General features: G+C 38.1%; 1 protein-coding gene across 1 annotated transcript in view; it reads right to left on the bottom strand.

Annotated features, from left to right (window-relative positions):
* Positions 1–23,662, bottom strand: part of LOC136695841 (connector enhancer of kinase suppressor of ras 3-like) — a 58,019-nt gene that overhangs the window by 20,014 nt on the left and 14,343 nt on the right. The window contains exons 2-13 of the mRNA XM_066670027.1: positions 22,789–22,952; positions 17,465–17,667; positions 16,197–16,284; positions 12,203–12,244; positions 9,633–9,752; positions 9,321–9,380; positions 7,304–7,372; positions 6,893–7,039; positions 4,149–4,273; positions 2,514–2,698; positions 2,024–2,110; positions 1,391–1,644 (exon numbers count right to left, since the gene is read on the bottom strand). Coding sequence (XP_066526124.1) covers positions 1,391–1,644; positions 2,024–2,110; positions 2,514–2,698; positions 4,149–4,273; positions 6,893–7,039; positions 7,304–7,372; positions 9,321–9,380; positions 9,633–9,752; positions 12,203–12,244; positions 16,197–16,284; positions 17,465–17,667; positions 22,789–22,952 — 1,544 coding nt within the window. The remainder of the gene's footprint in view (positions 1–1,390; positions 1,645–2,023; positions 2,111–2,513; positions 2,699–4,148; positions 4,274–6,892; positions 7,040–7,303; positions 7,373–9,320; positions 9,381–9,632; positions 9,753–12,202; positions 12,245–16,196; positions 16,285–17,464; positions 17,668–22,788; positions 22,953–23,662) is intronic.

Here is a 23,662-nt window from a genome sequence, read left to right as displayed (position 1 = left end):
TACTCTTAAACTAGGCTTTAAACTCAGTCTAGAAAACTGGCCAAAATTTGTTCTTGTTTTTTCCTCTAAGTTTTAAATGTGTTTTCAAGAGTCAATCAGGATATTATGCATACTGCAAATATCTTGGCAAGGGAAACCCTAATATGTACTTTACACTTAATATTCAATATGTTAAAGGTGTAATAAGATCATGTAACCTATTTAAAAATAAGCTAAATAACCTTAGTAAAATTCAAAAGTGTCTGGATAAGCTTTAATATCAATAATTGTTTTTGTTTTGCAATGAGAGACATTACATATTTTTCACAAGATTTAAAATGGGTTCACTTGCCATGATGTCATTATTGCAGTTCAGGTTAAAACTCACAGCAGGTAATATTGTGACCTACACATTCTGCATGCATGTTTCCTCCATAAAAGTAGCTAATCAGTCGCTTTGTGAGGAAAAGAACAAACAGTATTGATGGGATGTGTTTTAGAGGTAACAGAAGTAACAGGCAACAGTGACTTAGTGATAAAGAAAAAAAGCCCCTATTTTGATACATAAGGAGAAGCATTTAAAAAAATGTAATTATATCTTGGGAGCAAACAATACAGAATAAAAAAAAACAAATACAAGAAAAACACTTTGGCAAGTGAAAATCAATAGCAAGAGGAGATCTACACACTTTATTATTCTATTAAAATTACAAAAAAGGCAAAATAACACAAAATTAAGCCAGATTATCTGACACTGAAAAGACTTGATAAGGAATCTGCCCACTGGTCCAAACATGTGCTGCAGACAATTCCTAGGGACAGTATTTGTATGATGTAGCCTCTCTTACTTCCCTTTGAAATGTTCTGTTTATAGGGTTAGAGGTTAGGGTCTGTTCAATAACTGTGATGGTGCAATTCATCCTGACTGTTTGGAAACATGGGTTTCAAAAGAGTGTTCTATAAGTGAGGGTTCTAGTTAAACTAGGACTTGAATACTCATACAATAAAATGCATGGCTATAACTGAGGTAGACATAGATTGAAAATGGTTTAATTTACAAACTGATTATTGATATTTTATGATGCATTATTAATATATCAAGCCCTTTCATTTATTGGATACATTAAAGGTCCTGCTATTCCTATGATCCCTGCAATGTTTCCAAACATTCGTAGTAATGTGTTTAAGCAAGTTTGGGCTTTTTTCTTTAGACCTATAAGGCAGCTTGGTCAGTGGAAAAAAGCAGGAGGAGGCACAGCAGTAAAATGAAAGGAGAGACAACACTGAGTTTAGGAGAGAAGTAAAAGAAGAAAGAGAGAGGCCACCACACAGAGCTGGGTTAAAGCAGGAATGGACAGAGGGGCAGACGATGTTAATGCGTCAGTAGCTTAAGCCTGGTGATCCAACTGACCAGTAGCGAGGATTCCGCAGGGGGCCGCTTTGGAGTGGAGGTCATGGGGGTCTTTTTGGTAAAGTCCTCCTGATAAGGGATGGTAGAACTGTTGTGGAGGTCTACGCTGACGAGAAATCGGCTGTTTCGTACATGGTCCACCCCACGTATGTAGCGCTCCCCTGTTGATTTGTATGATTGTCCAGTGGTAGGAATCTCCTCAGCTATAGTGGGGATGCGCTCATTACTCAGGTATCTGTATAAGAGGTCCTCACCTAGACAAAACCAAAGATGTGTGTTCATTTAAAATAAAAAAATTTAAAAATCAGGGTATTTGTAAGCAGATGGAGGTAAGTACTCATCTTAAGAACTTTAATTTAGACTGCTTGATTACAGGTCTGAGGCACTAATTACAGACCTTAATGATGTAATTGCAAAGTAAGAAAGTGTCTTATTTCATTTGCAGGATCAGAGTGACTATTTACAGAATATCATAACAGAATCAGCATGTGTTCACTGTGCAAACTGATGCTCTATTTGTGGTAGGTTGAAAAAGGAGGAGTATATCTTTAAATGCTGTACTCTGGTTTATGTGGTCTCACTTATGTTAATTTTTAATTTAATGGAGATGTTGGTGAGCAACATGTGGCATACCTTTCCGTCCTTGTGTCCAGGGCCTGGTGTAAGGGTCTGTCACATTGAGATATGTGTCTGCTGGCATTGAGAGAGGCCTTGGCTTGCCTGAAACAACACAAGCAGAAAACCGTTTAACAGAGATCTAGAAATAGCTATATAACATATTATTTACAGAAACAAATTGGTACATAAGTGGTTTCCTAAACATGTCCTTAAATGTTTAGTGATATCCTGCTTTAACACACACATTTCAGCTCAGAAAATGTTTACTACAAAGACACAAGGCTGATGCATGAATGCAGAGTGACTTACAATGAAATCATGGTACAGAGACAGGCTAATGTAGCATTAGGGGTCTTGTCTGAGGACTCTTATTTAGTATAACATGGTGGGTAATTAGCTGGATTAGGTGTGCAAGAGCACCATAATATGCAGAGCTTGAATTCTCCCAAAACAAATCTGGACACCACAAATATAAATAATGTTAAATGCTAACTGTATCTATTACCTCGTGAAGCGCTTCTCTCTCTCAGACGAGTCTGCACTACATTTGCTTCCACAGGGTACACGGCTAGCTTGTCATACTCTGCAATGGTGAAGCGCCGGCGGCTCTCCAGGTCCAGGAAGGAGTTGGGAGACTCAGAGCCTTTAGGTCTGTTGTTAACATTGCTGAAGGAACTAGTCCTCATTTCCCTGTGGTAGAAAGTACTTTTTTTTAGGAAAACACATTGGCTGTGTTTGAAAAAGAAGGTAGCAACCTCAGTAACGTTCGGCCTGTGTTGTCTCAGTGATTAGTGGCTTAAAAAGCAGCATTTTAACATGAAGATGGCAGTAACTGAAACGTGTTCCAAGGCAGTAATGCCTCACAACCTTGCAAGTATAGAGGTAGCTCACTGCCATCAGGTGAAATAACCAACACAACGTACATTACTGTTTCTCGCTGAGAAGAAAATTGTTAAGAATGAAAATGCTAAACTTTTAGACATATTAGTAAATTACCTTAAACAAAGAGGAGGCAAAACATCTTTAAAATCAATAAAAAAAATCTTGAAATAAAAATCATACAATTGGCATATTCACTGTAATTATTTCTAATTTAAGTTGAATTACCTTGAATACAGGCTAGTTTTACATCTTACTTCCATTTATACAGAAATTTGGCTGCCTCCACATTGCTAGTGAAGGCTAGTGTAGATAAAGATACTTCTGTGGTGCCTTCAAAATGGCATCATTATTTTAGCATTTTATACAAACACTTGATTCAGACACGACTCACATTCCTTCCTCAATATTGACCCAGTATTTATTACATTATAGACACCACCATTGCGATGGAAGTGTGCTAAGGTGCTGATTGAATAATTCCCTAAAAATGTTAGCTAAATGTTTGCAAAACCTTGCATAAAGAAAGTGAAGGAATCATATATTTTACAGCATGCTGATTCATTTCATGTTTAACAGGGAATATCTATGATTGTGGGGGGGGCAGTTCTCTCTGGTTGTTTACATTCACCTCTGTGTCTTTTAATGTGGAATGGTACATTTGAGGAGGAAAAAAAACAACTGTTGTTTGTACGTGGCTGAAGTTTAACTTGTCTGTAAGTTTGTATTCACTGTTTGAATAACCACAGAAATTCATTTGTAGCTTGAGGTGTTTAAATTCTGTAGCACTTTTCAATGTTAAATGTTCAATGTTGTCTAAATAACTCCAGATGCCTCTGCCATGAGCAGAGCGAGACCAAGACCATTTTTCATTTACAGACACCAGGGTTCCGTAAAGACATTAGACTGGTTTCAAGCAAGCAAAGTGACTGGAGATCTAGCAAATAGTGACACTATTTCGTCAGAATTTTATAAAAAAGTTTTATTACATTCATGAATGTTATCTTTAAGTAAAGAAAACAGAAAAGTAATTAAAATTTGCAGAAATATATGAAAAAGAATAAAGATGACAGGTGCATTTTTCACTAACTCAAAGAGCTTTATGAAATATGGAAGTTTTGTGGCTCTAGCAGAACTGAAAGGGAGTAGAGCAGAATGTGCAGTCAGGTTTAATGGGTTTGGGGCTGTGGGAGGCGACAATGGGACACCCTCATTAACCTACAGGAATGCTTTTAAATCTTTCTCTCTCTCTTTTTCTTACCGTGGTGTGTAAGGCACTGAAGGAGGAGGGGGGATGTACAGGTCCAGAATGGCTGGTTTCTCTTTCCTGCTGCTGGATTCAGTGCTGCTGCCTGGTGATTGGCTTTTACTGGGAGATGAGGAGCTCTGCAGGAATAGGTCAGTTAGCAAAAGGTCAGTTTTATGACGTTGAAGCCACATATAAACACAAAAATATTGACACTACTCAAAAGAGAACTATATAATTTTAGTCTTAAAAAAAGGTTCTGTCCAAGTGTAATTTAAATAGAGTTTTAGGTGCATTATATTCTGAATTTCACTGTTTTGCAAAAAAAATACACTATAGTGTGCCCAACCTATGGCAGTGACATTGAGAGTATATCACAAATGATGATATGAATTTGATCAAAAGACCACAGCAGTTACTGTATACTTTTACATTTACAGTGTAAACACAAGTGACCTATGCGTGATTTTTCTAGCATCCAGCATATAACAAACTAGTGGTTTAAAAGGTATGTGCTCTTCATTTATTATATTTCTGTATAAACTGCTGTGTTGGAAAAGAAAGTGTTCTTTGGCTCCTCCTGTGTGTCATTCTTTGTGGTCAATCAACCAAATAATTTGGTGTCTGAAGTTCTTTCATTTGTTGCAATAAAGCTATGTGGCAAATGCGTCAAACAAGTCATGGAAGTTTAAGCTGTCTAATTAGAGCAAGACAAAGGCCCATCATCCCACTCAAGGGTTTTCTTGGGTCATGTTAGAAGATTTCTGGCACTATATTCCATACTATTCCATAAATTTAAAGCTTAAAAAAACACTGAACTATCACTGGATTAGAAACACCTACTCATTGTCCATTTTATCATTATGTTCATACCATACTGCATACTTTCTTATCCCCAATTCACAGCCCTTCAATGTACAGGACCACCACATGACCACCACAGCGCAGGCATGATTTGGATGGTGGATCATTCTCAGCTGCAGTGACACGTAGATTGTTGTTGGTGGTGGTGTGTCAGTGTGTGTTGCGCAAGTATGATTGGATCAGACACAGCAGTGCTTCTCAACTTTTAAACACTGTTAGACACACCTACCTCATTGGTCCACCTTGTAGATGCAAAGACAGAGACAGTAGCTCATCTGTTGCTGCACAGTTTGTGTTGGTCATCCTCTAGTCCATCAGTGGACACAGGATGCTGTGGGCTGATTTTTTTTTTGTTGGTGGACTATTCTCAGTCCAGCAGTGACACTGAGTGAATCATGTCCCTATTGTGTGTGTACATGGTCACTTGTCTGAACCTAACACAAAGCGTTCTCTTCTTAGAGTTTTAATTGACCCTGCTTGAAGGCAGGTAGTCTCCAAAGAGCAGAGTGTGCAAACTTACAGCTATGACAGATCCACCACACAGGATTTGTTAAAAAAAAAAGTAGGAAAAATACAACAGCTCTGTGTCTATGGCACACACTATATTCTGTCTATTATAAAAAAGATCCAACCTGACTTGCCAAACCACATATAAAACAAGCCTATTCTGATTCATCTGAATCATCCTCTGTGATATGTTTGCACAAATTATATTACACTCAAATATGATATCTACCAGCTCAAATCTCAACATTTTCATCAAACAATGAGGCTAACTTGTCCAGAGAAGTATTTGTGAAATTGGATGCCCCTTTATTTGGTGTATGTTCTCCAACACCATGGTGGTTTGTTCTGATTGTGTCTGCGTAGGGTGTGGAGAGTCCTGAAGAGGTCTGTACCACTGCCAATCTGAGTGTTGAATTACAAGAGCCCTTTGTTCCCACTAGGTCCTATTAAAGAAATGGAATCAGACCCAAACTGTTCAGAATGCCTAAATATTCCTATAGGTGCAACTCCTGAATGGGATTATCATTACATAAATCTCAGAACACATGATTTGAGGTAGACCTCCAGACTGGGATATTGTTCAAGCCACAAAAGACGTGTAAGGCTGTTTGTGTCTCTGGAGGGCGAGTCCATACCATTCAGAATGCATGAATGGAATTACAAAACCCCATTCAATGGTCAAGGCATACTTTTCAAAAGGAAAAGGACTTAAGCCAAAGCAGCACTAAACATTGTAGAAAAAAAAGTGCATTCTCACCCCTATCTGAAGGTAATGTGCATCTCTACACAGTTGGCTTGTGGAATGTAAAGCCTGATGGTATCTAGGCTAAAGGTGGAGATATCTAGAGTATGCCTGTCACAACTACCACCATGCGCTCCAGTCTATATGACATCATGCGGTTTTTGTTCTGCTCAGCAACAAACACAAACCAAACAATCCAGAATTGTTCTCTTGTTCAATACAGTAATGCAAAATCCCACAAAGAGATGTTCAGTGGTGATGCAGTCCACTCCAGTACCTAATGACGTAATTATGCATCATTAGTTTAAAAAGAAGTGGAACAAATGGATCATGGAAGGCAGTTGTTGCAAGATGTCATATTGTCATATATACTAAGAAGGAAATGTATGGAAAAATAAATAGAATAGTTTTTAAAGGTAAGATGGAAATATATATATAATATATATATATATATATATATATATATATATATATATATATATATATATATATATATATATATATATATATATATATATATATATATATATATATATATAATATACGGAAATGGAAATTTATATATATAAATATAATAAAATATCAAAGAGAGAGAGCGAGAGCGAGAGAGAGAGAGACCTGCTCATATTCCTGGGAAGGGACTAACCTGTGCCTGAGGGGGTTTCCAGCGCATGTTTTTCAGGGGTGCAGGTGTAAAGCCTGATGTGCCAGCAGGCCTCTTCTTCAGCAGCAGAACCACTCCTTTAGGGTCCTCCCTAAGCTTAGCCACCAGGTTCTTCAACTGCCAACCCACCTGCAGCAAAGAACACCTATGCTCAGCTTTACTGCAATGACTGCAATCTAAGTTCCACCACAGATTTTTAGCATTATTTTGTTAATATTAAACCTAATGTGTTAAAGGGTTACTTTATAGTGTCATACCATCAGACTGTAGGAATTTGTCACATAGACTGATAGACTTGGTTATGTACCTACTAACTCTGTAATATGTACTTCTATATTTGAAAATTAGAAAACATATGCTGCACAGATTCAAACAGTAAAACAAAATGCTTACCACTGTCTGCTGGTTGACCTGGATCACCTCATCACCTGCATGGATCTTGTGGGACATATCTGCTGGTGACTGTAAGGAGATGATTTGTGAAGAAGATGATATCAGAACATACACCTAGCACATCTACAGAGTTGTCAAAAGTGAACCCAAAGTACATAAACACCAAACATAGGGATGTAGTATGTATCATCTTTTGGACCCTTCTCTCCTGAATTATCAGAACCACTGTAAGGTTGAAATAAAACAGAATAGGCAGAGATTGTCTCAACTCATAAATAAGGCTAAATTGTCAGATTATCACAGTGAACAAGTGGGTGGTTGAGCAATACCAGGCTAACAAATGTCACTATGATTCATTAACTGTAATTAGTCATAGATTCGGTAAAAGGTGGATGATTCATCTCTTGAGATGTGGGAATTTGTTTTTGGAGAGAAACCGCAAATTCTGACATAACACCTGGAGTTCTAGCAGAAGTTACTGTTTCTGTGACTCGGAAGCTGATAATGGAGGTTTTATATTCTCTAAATTAATTTTCCTCTCCCAGGTCTGTCAGTATTGTTATTATATCTTTGTGCTAGTACATTTCTCATAAAGAAAAATGGTCTTTACCACCTACAGAGAAGGGGAGACTTTCTCACACCCCGCCATTATCTGCCCCTCCTTCTCTTGTTTGGTCCATGCCAACAAGTGTTTATGTATAACATGGATGTTGCCATACCGACAGGATTTGGAGTAATAACTTATCAGTGTCATTGTAAACAACAATCTAATGTTTTATCATGGCAAATGAAATAAGCAATCGGGACACAGCATTTTCACACAATCTGTGGAGGAGAGCTGTGTGAAAGCTAGTTGTATGTAAAGTTTTATAGTTTAATGTTTGCAATGCAAATAGGGGGCCAACTGAATTTTTCAGCTTTAGTTTTCCATTGGCTATTAGGGCCACAGTGTTAGACCAACGCATGCAGTAGTAGGAAGAGAGAAAACATTTATAATATAAATGTTAATAATATTTATAATATATAATATTATTAATAATATTATATAATATTATAATAATTATAATAATATAAATATTATAATATAATAAATATAATATATAATTAATATAATAATATTTAACTACATGCTTATCTTACTGCATTTGCCCAAGATTATCCTGATTACAGCACTACATAAATATTAAAACCATTAAGAGTGGTTGAGATATATTTTATTGATCAGAAATAACCAGTAAATGTATGTTTGTCTTCTATCTTTTATGACATTTACACCAATCAACCATAACATTATGAGCACCTCTTTGTTTCTACACTCACTGTTCATCCTCTCAGCTTCATTATTTTCAGGAGCACTTCTATACTTAAAGACTGGAGTCCATCTGTTGCTCTGTAAGCATTGTTTGCCCCTTTTCATCCTGTTCTTCAAATGGTCAGGACCCCCACAAACCACCCAGGGCAAGTATGATCCAATGATGGACTAGAGGCCGAGGACAACAAAAACTGTGCAGCAACAGATGAGCTACTGTCTCTGAATTTACACCTACAAGGTGGACCAAAAGGTTAGGTGTGTCTAACAGAGTGGAGAGTGAGTGGACACAGTGTTTAAGAACTCCAGCAGCACTGACTGATCCCCTCACCAGCACAACAAACCGTAACACATCCCCACCACGTCAGTGTCACTGCAGCGATTAAACAGCGATTATATGATCATTTACCTGCTTATTTCAATTTAAGGGAAATATAGTTAGTGCAAATGTATGCCTTGGTTTTTGCTGTTGATGGCTGTAATGCCTATTTTTTAAACCATTCACTGCCCCATGTGCGTTTTGAATTTAGATGAACTTTTCTGACTAATAGAACTGCCCTCACAGACATGCTCAAAACTGCAAAGCAGAAGCAGCTCTGTCTGCTTTTAGTGTGTTCATGCTGACGGAATACGATGTGTCCGGATAGGCTAAATATATCTCAGCCCCTGGCATCAGACAGCAGCTCAGAGCTGAATCAAAAGTCTTACATGCTCAGTGGTGCCGGTGATGACGTGAAGCCCATCGTAGGTGGATTTTATGTACATCCCCTGAAGAAACAGATAGGGAAAGAGAGAGAAAAAAACAGAAGGCTGACATGAGGAACTATGTGAATTGATTAAAAAGCTAAAAAAATAAACAGCAGGCTTGGTGTTTTCTTGTTATTATTTACTCACAAGCAACCATGAAAACTTAATGACTAACTGGATTATAGCTGCTAAGGCTTTAAATGGTTTCAACAGAGCATAACAGCAATTTTCTTGTTTGTCTAACAGAAAGTCAGGCGGGTGGATAATCCTCACCAGTCCTTCTCCAGGCTTGATGTCGGTCAGCTGCACTTCCTCCAGGCATGTCGACTGGCTCATTAGAGGATCTGAGGTGGTTCTCACGGTCTGGTCACAGATATTGTTCAGCACTTTAGACTGTAATCAAAATGAGCATTTAGAATGAATTAGTGTGACAGGAAAGCCCAGACATATCACAGGCTCATTATGTTATAATTTTATCTATCAGCCATGCTGGTAATTCTTAACCTATGCTCTTAAAATAGATCTTGACTTGAATGTGGGTTTAGCAAAGCATATTCCTATGATTACTAAGTGCAAGACAGGAACAAACCCTGAATGGGGCACCAGGGCATCGCACAGTCAAGCTTGAGAACACGTCTGAATAGTCAGTTCCTGGAGCTGTGTGACAGAGGGACTACCTGTTGCGCAACTGCACTGACTTATCTGTAATTGTCACTTTATTTATTTTTTTCGGATTTTAATCACAAAATATATTTGAGAGGTAAATATTCATATTCATAATTTAAGTGTTACCTTATGCTATGTATTATATTCACTTTTTCCCAAAAGGTTTACCAATCACTTTAGAACATTTCCAGCCAATTACCATGACTCACATATGTGTCATCTTAAAATGTCGCAGTGTTGACATCCGTAATATTGAATTTAACAACAACCGTAACACACATTACTGACTGAGTGATACACTGACTGGCTCTGACGTCACATTTCGCAAGTTCTACAAATAAATTAATAGAGAACTAAAGTGACATGTGTTTTGTGGCCCTTAATGAAGGATGAAGGATTCATCAGCAATTAAATGTTTCAGGTTTTAAACCAAGGTTTTGCAGCAAAAGATTTTTAATTTTTCAATACTTAGGAAACGAATATGAGGAAGACATTTTGATGACCATGAAGTGAAAAAAATTCATTTCATGTTTTATTGTATTAACAAGACCTCATACTTAACTGATAAATAACACTGAAACATTATAAAATCCAAAAAATGATATATGTATTATATATATATTTTGTATATATACTGTATTCTATCAGAATCTGGTAGAGCAGCTATTTCCTCTGTGTACCCAGGGCAACAAAAAACAGATTACTAACATGCCATTAACTGATCCCTCTTTTTCTGCCTGCGTGCTGAGTACTGCAGGAAAAGATCCCCCTGTTCCTCCCCCTTCATTAAGCCCAATCACAGCACTTTGGCATCATTAGCAAGGGCAGTTTGGTGATGCACAAAAGAGCCTTTCTTCTCAGACATACTTGTTAAATTCTTCCATTACTTTTTTGCACATTGTTATGCAAACTGGGTTCAACTTCAGACTTACACAACAATTTCAAGCAGTTCCAACATGATGAGCACACGCATGCACACAAATGCACATTTATTTAATCTAATATTCGTTAGTACGATAAATGAGTGAATGTGGCAAATATTGTTTCTCTGCAGACTACTTTCAGGCACTGTCACTCTGCAAAATTCTTCACAGAGGAGCACAGCTCGGAGATCCATCTAATTCATGTCTGCATAACTGCTGTGAGCATGTCATCACATGTGTGTGTATGAGGGAGCAAAGGGGCAGCCATAAGAGGGGCTGGCTGGAGTTCAGTGGGGCGACTAAGAGGGAGGAAGTCTAACATCAGGGGCTGGGGGTCTGCACAGTGTCATTAACAGGAAGCACTGATGGATGGCCAGTGCCATATTCAGCACTCTCTTTCAGCAGCAGCAGTCTCTGACCCTGACACCAAATGCCAATAAATGCAGTGAAATTGTTATTTACACATGAATGAAATAAAATGCCAAATATATCAGCACAAGTTCTCTATTTTTTACCTAACCTTTGGCTGCATAATGATTTTTATTTTATTTATTTATTTATTTGTTTGTTTGTTTTCCACAGCAATTAAAAAATTATACAACAGATTATACAATAGATTTCAAAGGAATACTGAGCATTTTTCAACCTGATCTCTGCTGGCTGTCTCTGTAATATTTCATGGATTGCTATGGGCAATTATCTTGATGCATCTGTTATTCATTTATTATCTGTAAGATGGGTGAGGAGCCTACCTGTAATCACTGGACACAAGGCGGGAATACACCCTGGAAGGGGCACCAGTCCTTCACAGGGTGACACACACACTCACACACATGGACATTTTTGAGCAGCCAATCCACCTACCAAGCTGTGTTTTTGGACTGTGGGAGGAAACCGGAGCACCCAGAGGAAACCCACGCAGACACGGGGAGAACACACCAACTCCTCACAGACAGTCACCCGGAGCGGGAATCGAACCCGCAACTCCAGGTCCCTGGAGCTGTGTGATTGCAACACTACCTGATTTGCCACCCGATGCATCTGTCAGTGTTTAGTAAAATAACAAAAACCTATTGGTTTAAAGCCCCTTTAGAGACTGGAGGGTCACTGGTGGACTCCATTTGTAGCGTTAAAACCACAGCTGCCCCCTAGTCAACTGGTTTTAGTTTCTTATAGGTACAGAGGAAGGATTGTGATTGTAATTGTAACATATAATATAGATGAAATAGAGATTAAGTTGAATCAGATACTCACCACTTCCAGAATTTTCTCTTCCATGTCGTAAACTGTGCAATCCTAGGGAGAAAAAGATGACAATGTCAAAGTCTGAGAAGCAATAAGAGGCCTCTAAATCAAGTAATAAAACCAAAATCAGGATCAGGGCAGAGTTTATGTAATTAGCGATACAGATATAGGCAGCAGAAGATGAGTTTTTACCACAAATAAACAGCTTTGACTCTTGAATTACATATCCATGTTAGTGCTAAGACAACATAATTACATAAGACATAGCAGAGGGAAACCAAACTATAGGAGAAGATAAACAAGAGGCAGCAGTGTCTAGTTAAAACACACTTGCAGAAAGAAGGACACTGATCTGAGCTCATCTCGACCTTTAAGGTTTAATATGTATTATAAATACTTCCTTGCTAATCTGCTGCCAATTAGCACGATACACTTATAATGTTAATGAGGGGTTAATTGCTTTCATATTTATTTATTTATTCAGTGTATCTGCACATGAAATTGCATACCTGGAGTCCCTAACAACCCACAAATTGAAATAAGACAGCCCTGTCAGTTTTGGTTTGGCTACCCGATTCAACAAGCTGTTCTGGTTTAGGTCCCGTTCTTACATCAACTGGGGAGACTTACTACCACCTTGTCTAGGTATCTCCAATCACATTGCTGGACCTGTGTTTATGTGAGAATCAATGTTCAAGAACCAATCAATGTTAAATTGTGTTAAACAAACAAAATGTTGCAAATGACACTGGAAAAAAGGGGAGAACTGGGCAAAAGTGGCAAAGATTTTGAGCTAAGGTGCCTCATGTCTGCATGCTGCATGCCTGAGCTGTGAGCTGTGGCTCATTATTCCAAACTGGCTGTTCTGAACAGAGCTGTTAAGACAGTAAAGATGGTGCGTCTTGCTTGATCCGTGTGGTAGTTTGAACAAAGCATGTCACAGACATTTCATTAGGACTGCAAAGAGCTCCAGTTAACTTGTGGAAAATGCTGTGTAATGTCATCTTTAGCTGTCTGCAATGTTAGCATTTTAACTGCTCCTTTTAGGGACAGTTTCCTGTATCCTATATTTTGATATTTATTTTTATATTTGTGCAGTTATACATACCAAAAACAGTGATGGTTTATTTTCACATTTTCACATTATTTTCAAGTTTATAAATGACCTTCACTCTCACTTGCTGTCCTGAGTTGTGTGCTTCTATGCTAACACTACCCTTATATGAGGCTGGTATTTGTGAAGATAGAAAAAATATCATTTTATAGAGCTTAGTTTGATGTATGGTCTTTGTGCACTGCTTAAACCATCAAAATCGTTTTATTTCAAAATATGAAAGAAATTTTCATGTCTGATATATGATTTCAAAGACATCTCAGTGCTGGATGCTCACAGCTGAGGCAGCACTTAATTGGAAGAAGTGAGGTACAAATCAGTGGGGGGCTGTGAAAGCAACACCCCTACTGACAGTCAGACCTCCTCTCTCTAGCTGGAGCATGCCAGTTGTCCAGACAGCACCTGTCTTTCAGCTGGGTTTTGCCACAGCCTTGACCAGTGCTGATGTTCATGTGAACACTCCACTGACCTCATTTAGTGCTTAGTGATAATGAACAGAGATTTGGAGGAAGTGTGCCAGTGCTGGCCTCCTTTATGAGCAGCACATTTGTATGTGACCTAAAACATAGACTGCAGTTTTGAGTATTAAATTACTAACATGTCTGTCTATATGCAGGGGCAGCTCATTTAGGGTCATTATTTTTGTGCAGAATAATAAAGTCTTGGGCAAAGAATATAGGGAAGAAACAGGAGAAATATGGTTATGTAATAGATAAACAGGTAGGGAAGGAAATATTGCAAATTTTAATTGCTCCAAATGTTCCTCAGCATGCACTTAAATTTGTTTTTCCTTTGTGCACTAAATCTGAGGGTTACCATAAATCCATTTCCAAGAGTATGAAGAGGTTTAGGAAACTATGCCATGAAATGCATAGTTGCAAGAAGTCATCATAACAGTAAAATGAAAGAGAATTCATATTCACTAGAGAAATTCATTACCCACTACTGCCTGGAAATTAAATAAATGAAGGGTGCTGACTGATTTTGCACAGTAAAGAATATTAATAATCCTAAAAAATGTTGAAACCACATTTGTGCCTGATTTCTCATACAAAAAAAATTAAATACATTGCTACGATAAAGCAATATCTAGATTTTGATTCCCATTTGTAGACACTGGCCTGAAGATCAGACAGACACAGGCGAAAGAACTTGATCCCTGATTCATGGATGTCATTAGACAACAGCTGATAGAGATCAGATGGCTCTGTGGGTCAGCTATTATATGTGAAACTAGAGAGCCTTTGTGTATAAAAGTAGTAAAGAGGCAGATAGAGAAATCAAACTGCGCTGGCACAACAACTGAACACTACCATTTATACAGCTGCCCAGTGAGCTTTAGTATGTTTTGAGATTCTACATCCTCCCATCATTATTTAAAGTGCCATACTTCTTGGTACTACAGCTGTTTTTTTTTTCTTTGAAGATATAAGGTGTCTTTCTTTGACAGAGGTGTAAAAGATAAGGTAGGCTACTGTGTGGATGTGTGCCTCACTGTTTTAAGACACATTAGATATGCTTGCTGTCCTTTAAGAAACCATGCAGCATAATGAATTCTTCCCACACCCTTAAACTCTGGACTCTCAGCAGGGGTTAGTTTAACACTGTAATCCTAACCCTACAGAACACCCAGCTAAAAATTAGGCCTCCAAAACTGTCCTACTCATACAATTCTGAAAATCATGTGCTCTACAGAGTTGCATGATTGTCAGAAGTTCAATATTGTTTTAATACTTTAACCTTCTACGTTTTTCAAATTGTATTCTTCCAACAACAACAAAAAAATATCAAAGAGCACCTGCTAGTTTGACATAGATGTTAACAGATATTAACACATGTATATGACCTCTGATCTGATAGGCCACCATGTATTGCATTGTGCTTTATTCTAAAAAGCAAACACACCTTAAAATTTTGAAAAGGCTTGGTAAATATGTGACTGTATATAAAGGTACAAGTTTTTTTCTTACGGCAGCAATGAACTAATTCAATTCCAAGATATTAGCAGCAGTGCATTTATATTCATTAAAATGTTTCCAAATATACTGCCCTTGAGAGTTTTTGCTCTGTAAACTCAGCAGAAAGCTGCACTCCACACCCGCTACTGCCACGAAATTCACAACCACCATGCATTAAAGCCATTCAGTGCCAGAAAACACAAATCCAGGCCTCAAAAGACATTCTGAAAATCATGCATAAAAACGTTCAGCAGGCAACATACTGCTGGAGGGAAAATAACTAAAAGGAGATTAAAGTGAGCTGGCTCAACCTATTCATAAAAAAATCTGATGATTCATATGCATGAAATAAAGTTTAATTTTATGAAATGTCCGTGACATTATATGACCCTATACTATTTAATTTGGAAAGGCATTCACCCATTGTGCTGAATAATGCTACAGTACATATTAGTGGTGTTCATCATAATATAAAGCACCTCCTGTAGCTATGATTATCGCCGCAATAAAAGCTCACAGAGAGAGGCCTCCTGCTGAGAACATCTTGCAGAAGCCGAGGTTCAGCCACATGGCATGAAAAATAATGCTGAGGAATGTTGGCCACCAGTTTTAAAAGAGCATCCAAAATTTTTTTTTTTTTTTTTTGAGAAACAGTAAACTCTGTATCTGGTGTGTCATGGGGGTCTGCCTATTAGCTTATGAGGAAAAATCCCAAAGTAAACAACAGCTTATACCATTTGCTGAGGCCTCCAGCTACAGGCTTGGACTAGGCCCATATTTCCATCTCTCAGGTCCCTATCACATATGAAACTCCTACAGAAAACCTCAGGTACAAAGGAAAGTATATAACAGATGTTTTCACACAGGTCTGGTAGGATGTTCAGGATATCTGTTTTAGAGACATGTAATGGACTGGAAAGAGAAAACAGACCTGCTGGACTGTTGTGGTCAGCTCCAGGCACAGCTGAATGATCTTGTTCTTGGTTGTAGTGAAGTCACTGATGCCAGTGAGGGGGGTTCTGCAAAGAAGTAATGGTAAAGAAACAAATTGGCACAAATCCTAATTTTCTTTCACTCAGTGTGACATAAATTTGATTTTTCAAGAAAGCAAATATACCATGACCACCAAACCAACAGAAATAATAATAAAAAAAACTGGTACAATTAACAAATATTATATATAAAATCATAGGAGTCTGGGGCAATCAGGGACGAGGGTCTCAAATCCCCTTGCTCCCCCAGCTATTCCACTACACCAGGGCACAGGACTATTGACACAAATGACACACAAGGAACTCTTAAAAACAGTTATGACAGATAAATGTAATATGAAGTGGAAACGGAGGAAATGAATTGAATTGCGCTACAAGGCTCTTCTTGTGACCATTTCCTTAGGAACTTTACTAAGGTGCCTTGGTAAACATTCCTGGTAGCATGTATATACAGACACAAAACCACCCACACTGTTTATCACTGTGTAGAAAAGGACATTCATCTCCCAGACAGACAGCAGTGTGACAAGAGACTGCTTCAATGAGGCCATTACGGTGAAGCCACAATAGCACAGGAGAACTCTGACTTCCACTGCCGCGTGGCTGGACTTTTACAGCCCATGGTCATAAAACACATGGGGCTGAACACGTTGCTATGTCAACCCATTACAAAATCCTATCCTATGTCAAAGGGTTCCCATTCCTCTCCTAGGCAGACCACAACTATCCTGCCACGTAATGAAAGAGCCTACCACATCACTAGTTTTTAGCTAGGGCTAGTTCAAGAATGGTGGGAAAAATGATCCTATTGTGACAATAGGACTGTTAAAGTTATCAGATTGTTCATTTTAGATTTTAAAAAATTATACTATTATACTGTTATACTATTATATTAATTAATAGACATGGTTTCATACACAGCATGAGAGAGATCTGAGACTTTCAAGAAAGATGGAATAGCAGAAAAAGTAGTGTGTATGGTTTTCAGTGGAAACATCTCTTAAGTTCAAGAATGACCCCCACTGTGTTTGTCTGTGATCACTTAAAGGCAATGCTGGCCTTTGCTCTGCACTGCACTCAAATGTGATGGGAAAACTTATGGAGAAATCTCTTCTTAGATTTAATCACATTATAGCTAAAATACTCTTGTTCTATGAAGATTACAGTAGTATTTTTACTGATGGTATATTTATTTTAAATCTCATACCTGTCCAGCCATGCCAGAAGGCTTTTTGCTGCACCAATGAGCTCCACCACAGATGTAAGGAACTCGTTGGGGGGTTTGCGGGAACTGCTCCCATCGTAGCTTGGACCCTTCCTGCGCTCTGAGGTACCTATGTGAAGATTGTTGGATGCCGCTCTCATTCTCGCCACCAAGTTCTTCAAGTTATCTGTCTCCACACCATAGTTCTGAAAGAAAAGTTACAGACAATTTCAAACAAACTACTTTAAATATACAATAATGAGTCTGTCAAATTAAGTTTGCACAGCTTCTGTTTATACTGAATTACAACTATGTATGGCAAATATACATCTAAAGAAATGTACATTCAAAATGGTATACAGCAGTTAGTTTTTGTAGATACAAAATTTTATCAGTGACGATGCATTAGACATATCTGAAGATCCAGAATCAACACGAGAAATTCTGACAAACTATTAAACAATTTAAGGATGCAGTTGGCCAAGATAGTTGGCCTGAAGTCTCCAGAGAGACAGCAGTAGTTTGGGGTTAGTTTGTAGCAGAGGAAATGTTGAGGAGTAGTGGAGGAGTAAATGAATGCCCATGGCTGACAAAACAGGCTGATCTGAAGAGTGCAATCTCTTTATACTCTGAACTCATCTGAAGTATGGAACATTTACTTTTCTTCTGTAGGCTTCATATTACACTTTTTCATACATTATGCCACACAGGAACTTAAATACAAGACTACTTAATATCTCTATTGGTCTGGAGGCAAATAAAATGATATGCACTATGCTAACAGGTGGCTAAAAACATAATGTACTTGTTAGCAGCATTAGCTATGTAGCTCCACTGCAAAACTGAAGTATCACATTTCAAACACCAAACATGTCATATATCTGAGGTTAGCAGAAAATTGTAAATTAGATTTGTGTCACGTGCTTTAAAGACTGAATGATTTATTTTTAAGAGTCAATGAGGGAATAAAAAACACCTCAGTTGTCTGTCTGATGGTCACAGCAGTGAGATATAATTGCCAAGATTCTCCTTTGCACTTCACGTTCAGCATCTGCAGCTGATGTGTTTGGTAATGTAAGCCACTTGCTCTGTTTAGAACAGCACTGCCCTATTTAGACTCCTAATACTGTCTGGCAAAACGTGCGTTACTTAATTTAGATGCTAAACCTGGCAACCCGTGCTCCACTTTGAAAAGGCTTCGGAAAGAATGAGCGCTCAACATCTGAACCACAGCACTAAGAGAGTCAAGGGGGTGCTCACAAAAATTCAGCTCACAAATGTGCTGCACTGTGGCCAGACCCTGAGAGCCTATTACAGATTTCAGACAGAAGAGCCTGTACTTGGCCCACTGATTTCATTTTTTTTTAATGCAAATTGCCAGAAGAGCAGTTAATCACAATCAATAATAAAAAAACTATAAAACAAGTGACCTATCATTTATCCCTGTAACGCATGCTGAAAAATAGCTCCTGGCTGTTCCACTCAAAGTTAACTTGAAGCATATTGATCTGATTTATTTAACAGTATCTGTGTTCTTTATAAAATTTAGTGAGGTTTTTAGATTTTAATATTCTGGATTTCCAACCTCATCAAGGCATTTTGTTTGTGAAAATGTATGAAACACTCACACATGCCAGCACACATTGTCTGAACTCGATTGCTTTTAACTGCTGGTAGTGGGAGCTGTAGAACTATGTTTTGGCAGGAGATACAGACCCCACAGCTCCCACTCTCATTAGTGGACTAGTTATAACCAGACCCAGGGTGACTGACAGTCTCACATAAGTTCTTAATTAATTAAAACTGTACTGCCTCCAGATGACAAAGCAGGCTGTCTACATGACTTCATCTCATTCACTTCATAAATTTACCTTCCAGTGTTTCAAGATTTGATTTCCATTACCAGTATGGAACCTAGATAACGTCAGTTGGGTAATGAGATCTGTAACGTACAGATCACATCTCTAAAAAGCAGCAATCTCCCAGATATAGCCTTTTATCCTAGTTGCGAGTGAGATTCATATGAATTTCATTCTAAACCTTCTCTGCTGTTTGCCACTACAGAATGTATAAAATAAAGCTTGTTGAGGGGCATGAATATTAGTTTGTAATTTAAGGACCTGCAGACTCTGGGCTTGGCTCTGGGACATCAGCGAGGTTCTGGTTAAAAGCCTGGGTGAGATACTGTTCTAAATCTTTCTCCACAAATCAGGCAAAATGCCCCAGCACACTTACTGTGAGGACTAGCATGTGTTTCCTGCTCTATGGGAGATTCTGGTATGATCTGCCAGGGGAAAAATTTGGAGTGCTGGTAACACTATCCATAGTTCTTTCCACCTCACATGCTTGGCCTAAACATCTTTAATATCTATTGCAGAGTTCAGAGACAATAGAAAGCGCTTTCCATTAAGAAAGCAGCCACGGCTTAAAGGAAAAATACAGGCGTAAGGTTTCAGAGCACATTCTGCAAAAGCCATCTCTGGGTCTCTTTCATTAACAGGCAGCTCCTCTGCGGGAAGAGAGCATTCTGGTTTAATGTATGTTGAAACCTAAAACCTGAACAAAGCAACCAACCTCTAAAATGTCATTCACAGATATAAGGACCCTTTACCGTGATACTACATGGATATTGCGAAAGGCTCCAATACGCAGATACATCCTCTAATCAATTATAATATTTGTACTGCAGGCTCTGAGCTTCCAGACCTATCATGGTTCCACGTTGTTGTGATCTATAAAAAGGAAATGTCAAGACTATCAATCATGTCAAATATTTGTTCCCTTAAGGATTTTTATGTACTGCAAGGCACATTACATTTGCTAATACACAGCAATATTTTATCAGCACTACACACAGTGCAGTGTGTTGACACACAATCACACAAAATTACATATACTTATGCTGATCATGGAAAACACACCTGTCTCTTGAATCAATAACCTTGACAATCCACAGGCAATCCCAGACCAATGTAAAAGAAAACCCCTTACGCTGAACATGGAGGGAAAAAAAAGCAGAGCAACTACACTTCCTCTGAAAGGTGTTGACCTTAACCCAAGTAAAAAGTTCAATGAAACATTTTAGCTAACTCACTCCCAAGGGTTCCTGAGCAACCTTGAACTTTTGAGGAAGGCCTCCAACAAATGGTTTACTCCTTGATTAACTTTTCCCATGGCACCAGTGGCCTTCTGAGCCTTTCCTCAAGTCTACATGTGGGAAAAAGAACATTCAAAGCTTGTTTCCTCACGTGTAACTTATGCATCTTCACTTCCCATCACAAAAATAAAGTTCCAAGGTTTGCGGAAGATTTATCCAGGATAAAAACTCTTGCTGAGAAGCAAGAATCAATGTAAGCCAAATTTATGAAGGGGATCAAAAGAAAACAATTTGAGGCCTCATGGAAACTGGTGGCCTTGGATGCGCAAGGTCTGGGCCCAATTACAGCATCTATAAAGTGAGGGGTGCTGGACACTGGGATCTACCGTATGGTTCATACACTGTGACATGACCATCAATCAAGGCCTTCATCTTCAGTATTGTAAGCGTTTCCATGTGTCTATAGCACTTTTCTATATGGCCTCCACTATCTTCTCCACAGGAGATCTGCCGGATGAACCTTCTAACCAGAATCTAGTCATTCTGAGCAAAAATTATGATCTTCTTTTGCCTTGACAACTATCATTTCTATTCATTAAAAGTAATGAGGTCAGTTGCAGAGTCCATGATTTCCTACAGGGAACATTTATGCTCTTGCTTCTGTTTTAAAAGGAGGTTGTTCATTTATAACTTCAGTTAACAACAAAATCATGAATCGCTCTTTTTTAAATTGGAGGACAAACAGAGGCCAGGGATGTGAAGCACAAACACTGATTCTTTGTTGTGAGCCTAGAGCAAATGGAAGAAAATGAGTAATAGGTGATCCCTCAAAAGCATAAGAATCTTACTAAAACTTGTGACTTGTTCAAGAACTGGGATAAAATGTGTTTTTTATGATGCAGGAAGTGATAAAATGTAAACCAATTCCATCTGCCCAAACAGTGGGTTGACAAAAAAAAACAAAAAACAAAACAAAACAAAAAACAGCTTGGAGCTATTTAGCTAATCCATTCCTCCTTTTCTTGCACACTTTTTCTCATTTAAGACAGGGCTGTTAGGTGTAAATCCTGCTTTGATAGTTACAGTGTGATGATAGAGGACCGTCTGAGGTAAAAGAGCAGGCTAAAAAAAAAAAAAAGAGAGAACTTGAGTCTGTGGGTGAGACAAAGGCTAAGGGATACATTCAGTAGAAAAATACAATCTTCTAAATTGAATTCTGAATTATTGTGTGATACAATAATGTGTCTGTACACAGAAGAATGTTCATATGTTATTTGTCTTTTTACAAACAATATTTTTTAAGATTTACAATTAAGCATTAATGAACAAAGCAGGAGAGAAAGCAAACCACAATGAATGAAAAATAAGGCCTCAAGACTGGCTTTTCCTCTCCATTTAGCTTCTTTTTGTCCTTTCTCTGGTATAATATGTCAGTGTTCCAAAGGCCTTAATTCAAAGCAATAAGCCATGCTGAACTTTCCAACTAATTCAGATTGGTAACAGTGTAGGGAGCCTGGTGGGTCAAGTCCAGCTGGTGACATGCTTAACAAGAGTGTTTACATGCCTGGGGCAACGCTCCCTTGTGTTTGGCTACAAACTGCAAACCACCCAAAACTTCCTGGCTGGGCTGCTCAGGCTACTGGTTTACAGACTTTGTTTTCCAAAGGAAATAAGGATATGTTTTCACTGTTAGAGTGTGATGAATAGCAATTCCCAAATCTGGGATTTATGTCCTATATTATCAGATTTGGCATGTTTAGTGACTATGGCATATCCGTTTACATTGCTTTCATTAGATATTTATAAAAGCTTATATTGAGGATGAGAGCTAGGTAGAATATTATGACATTACATTTGTCATGGGTCAGCAATATAATAGTATTTGTGCATTAAATTTCTAATATAAATAAATACAAAACATCATATAGAAAAAATATTTAAAAAAATGCAAAATTATACATTGTTAAATGTGTATTTCTTTATGGCACCAAAGAATCTGCTTTAATAATAATATACATTAATTCACCAGGTTCTCCACTTCTTAATGCTCAAACTGGTACATGCACTGCTGCAAACTGTGTTCAGAAGCAACAGGTTTTTTCACTTGAACTAAGACATATAAGAATGCTAATTGTAAAGTTTATTTTTAAATAACTACAATTTCTCAACTGTACGGATCTGAACGTTTTAGCAGTGTTTAAGCTTAGTGTATTTCTGTAAAATTACTGACCAGAGCACACAGCAGATCCACAGCCTCCAGCACAAGCTCCTGGTGGCCAATGCGGGTCACCCCCAGCTCCTCCAAGTCCTGGTGAGAGATCTTCAGCAGCTGCTCTCCACTGATCTTCTCCCTCTCAAAGTTTGGCACATATTGCTGGAGACTGTCATCAAGACCTTGACAAAGAAGCATGAAGAAATTTTGTATATGAAGAAAGTTGGTATATGGTACTTTACTGTGGGTAAAAGTGAAATACACAAAAACTAAAATAGGTCCAATTATATTGCTTACTTTAATGAATAATTAATGTTAATTATATGATCTTGATGATAACATATATTACCAATGAGACCTTTAAAAGGTCCAGCTGAGAATTCAAAGGAAATTTAAGTTAAATCCTGTCATTGTATGCAAACTAGTAGCTGACTATTGTTTTGTCAGGGAAGCATGATTCCCCATGTTTGTATTGTGGTCACTCAGGGAGAACAGGTGTGTAAGATAGACCTCCCAGATAAAGTCATCATAAAACCCATGCCTGTTACACCTGCTTGTATTTACACGTGTGTGGGTGACTAGTTAAACAATAATAGCTTTTTTATTTGACAGGGCAGGGTCATCTCTAACTGTAATTATAACAATACAAACGTAACACTTAGTAGTTCTAACAGACCTAACCTCAAAAATAAATAAATATCTACATACTGGATCAGATTTCTAAATTATCTCCAACGTCCGGGTTAGTTTCCTGTTAAATATTGTTTTTAAACACACAACATCCAATAACCTTGGCGAAGACCGTTGCTGAAACTCAAATCTGAAGCCACTGCAGCAGTCTTACTCCGGTACCTGAAACTGTTACAACATGGGCGAGGACAATCTTTTCATC

Source organism: Hoplias malabaricus, chromosome 1 (genome assembly GCF_029633855.1).
Source record: "Hoplias malabaricus isolate fHopMal1 chromosome 1, fHopMal1.hap1, whole genome shotgun sequence".
In the NCBI taxonomy this organism is placed as follows: domain Eukaryota; kingdom Metazoa; phylum Chordata; class Actinopteri; order Characiformes; family Erythrinidae; genus Hoplias; species Hoplias malabaricus.
The sequence above is the reverse complement of the archived record's forward strand: the minus strand, read 5'-3'. Positions and strand labels throughout refer to the sequence as shown.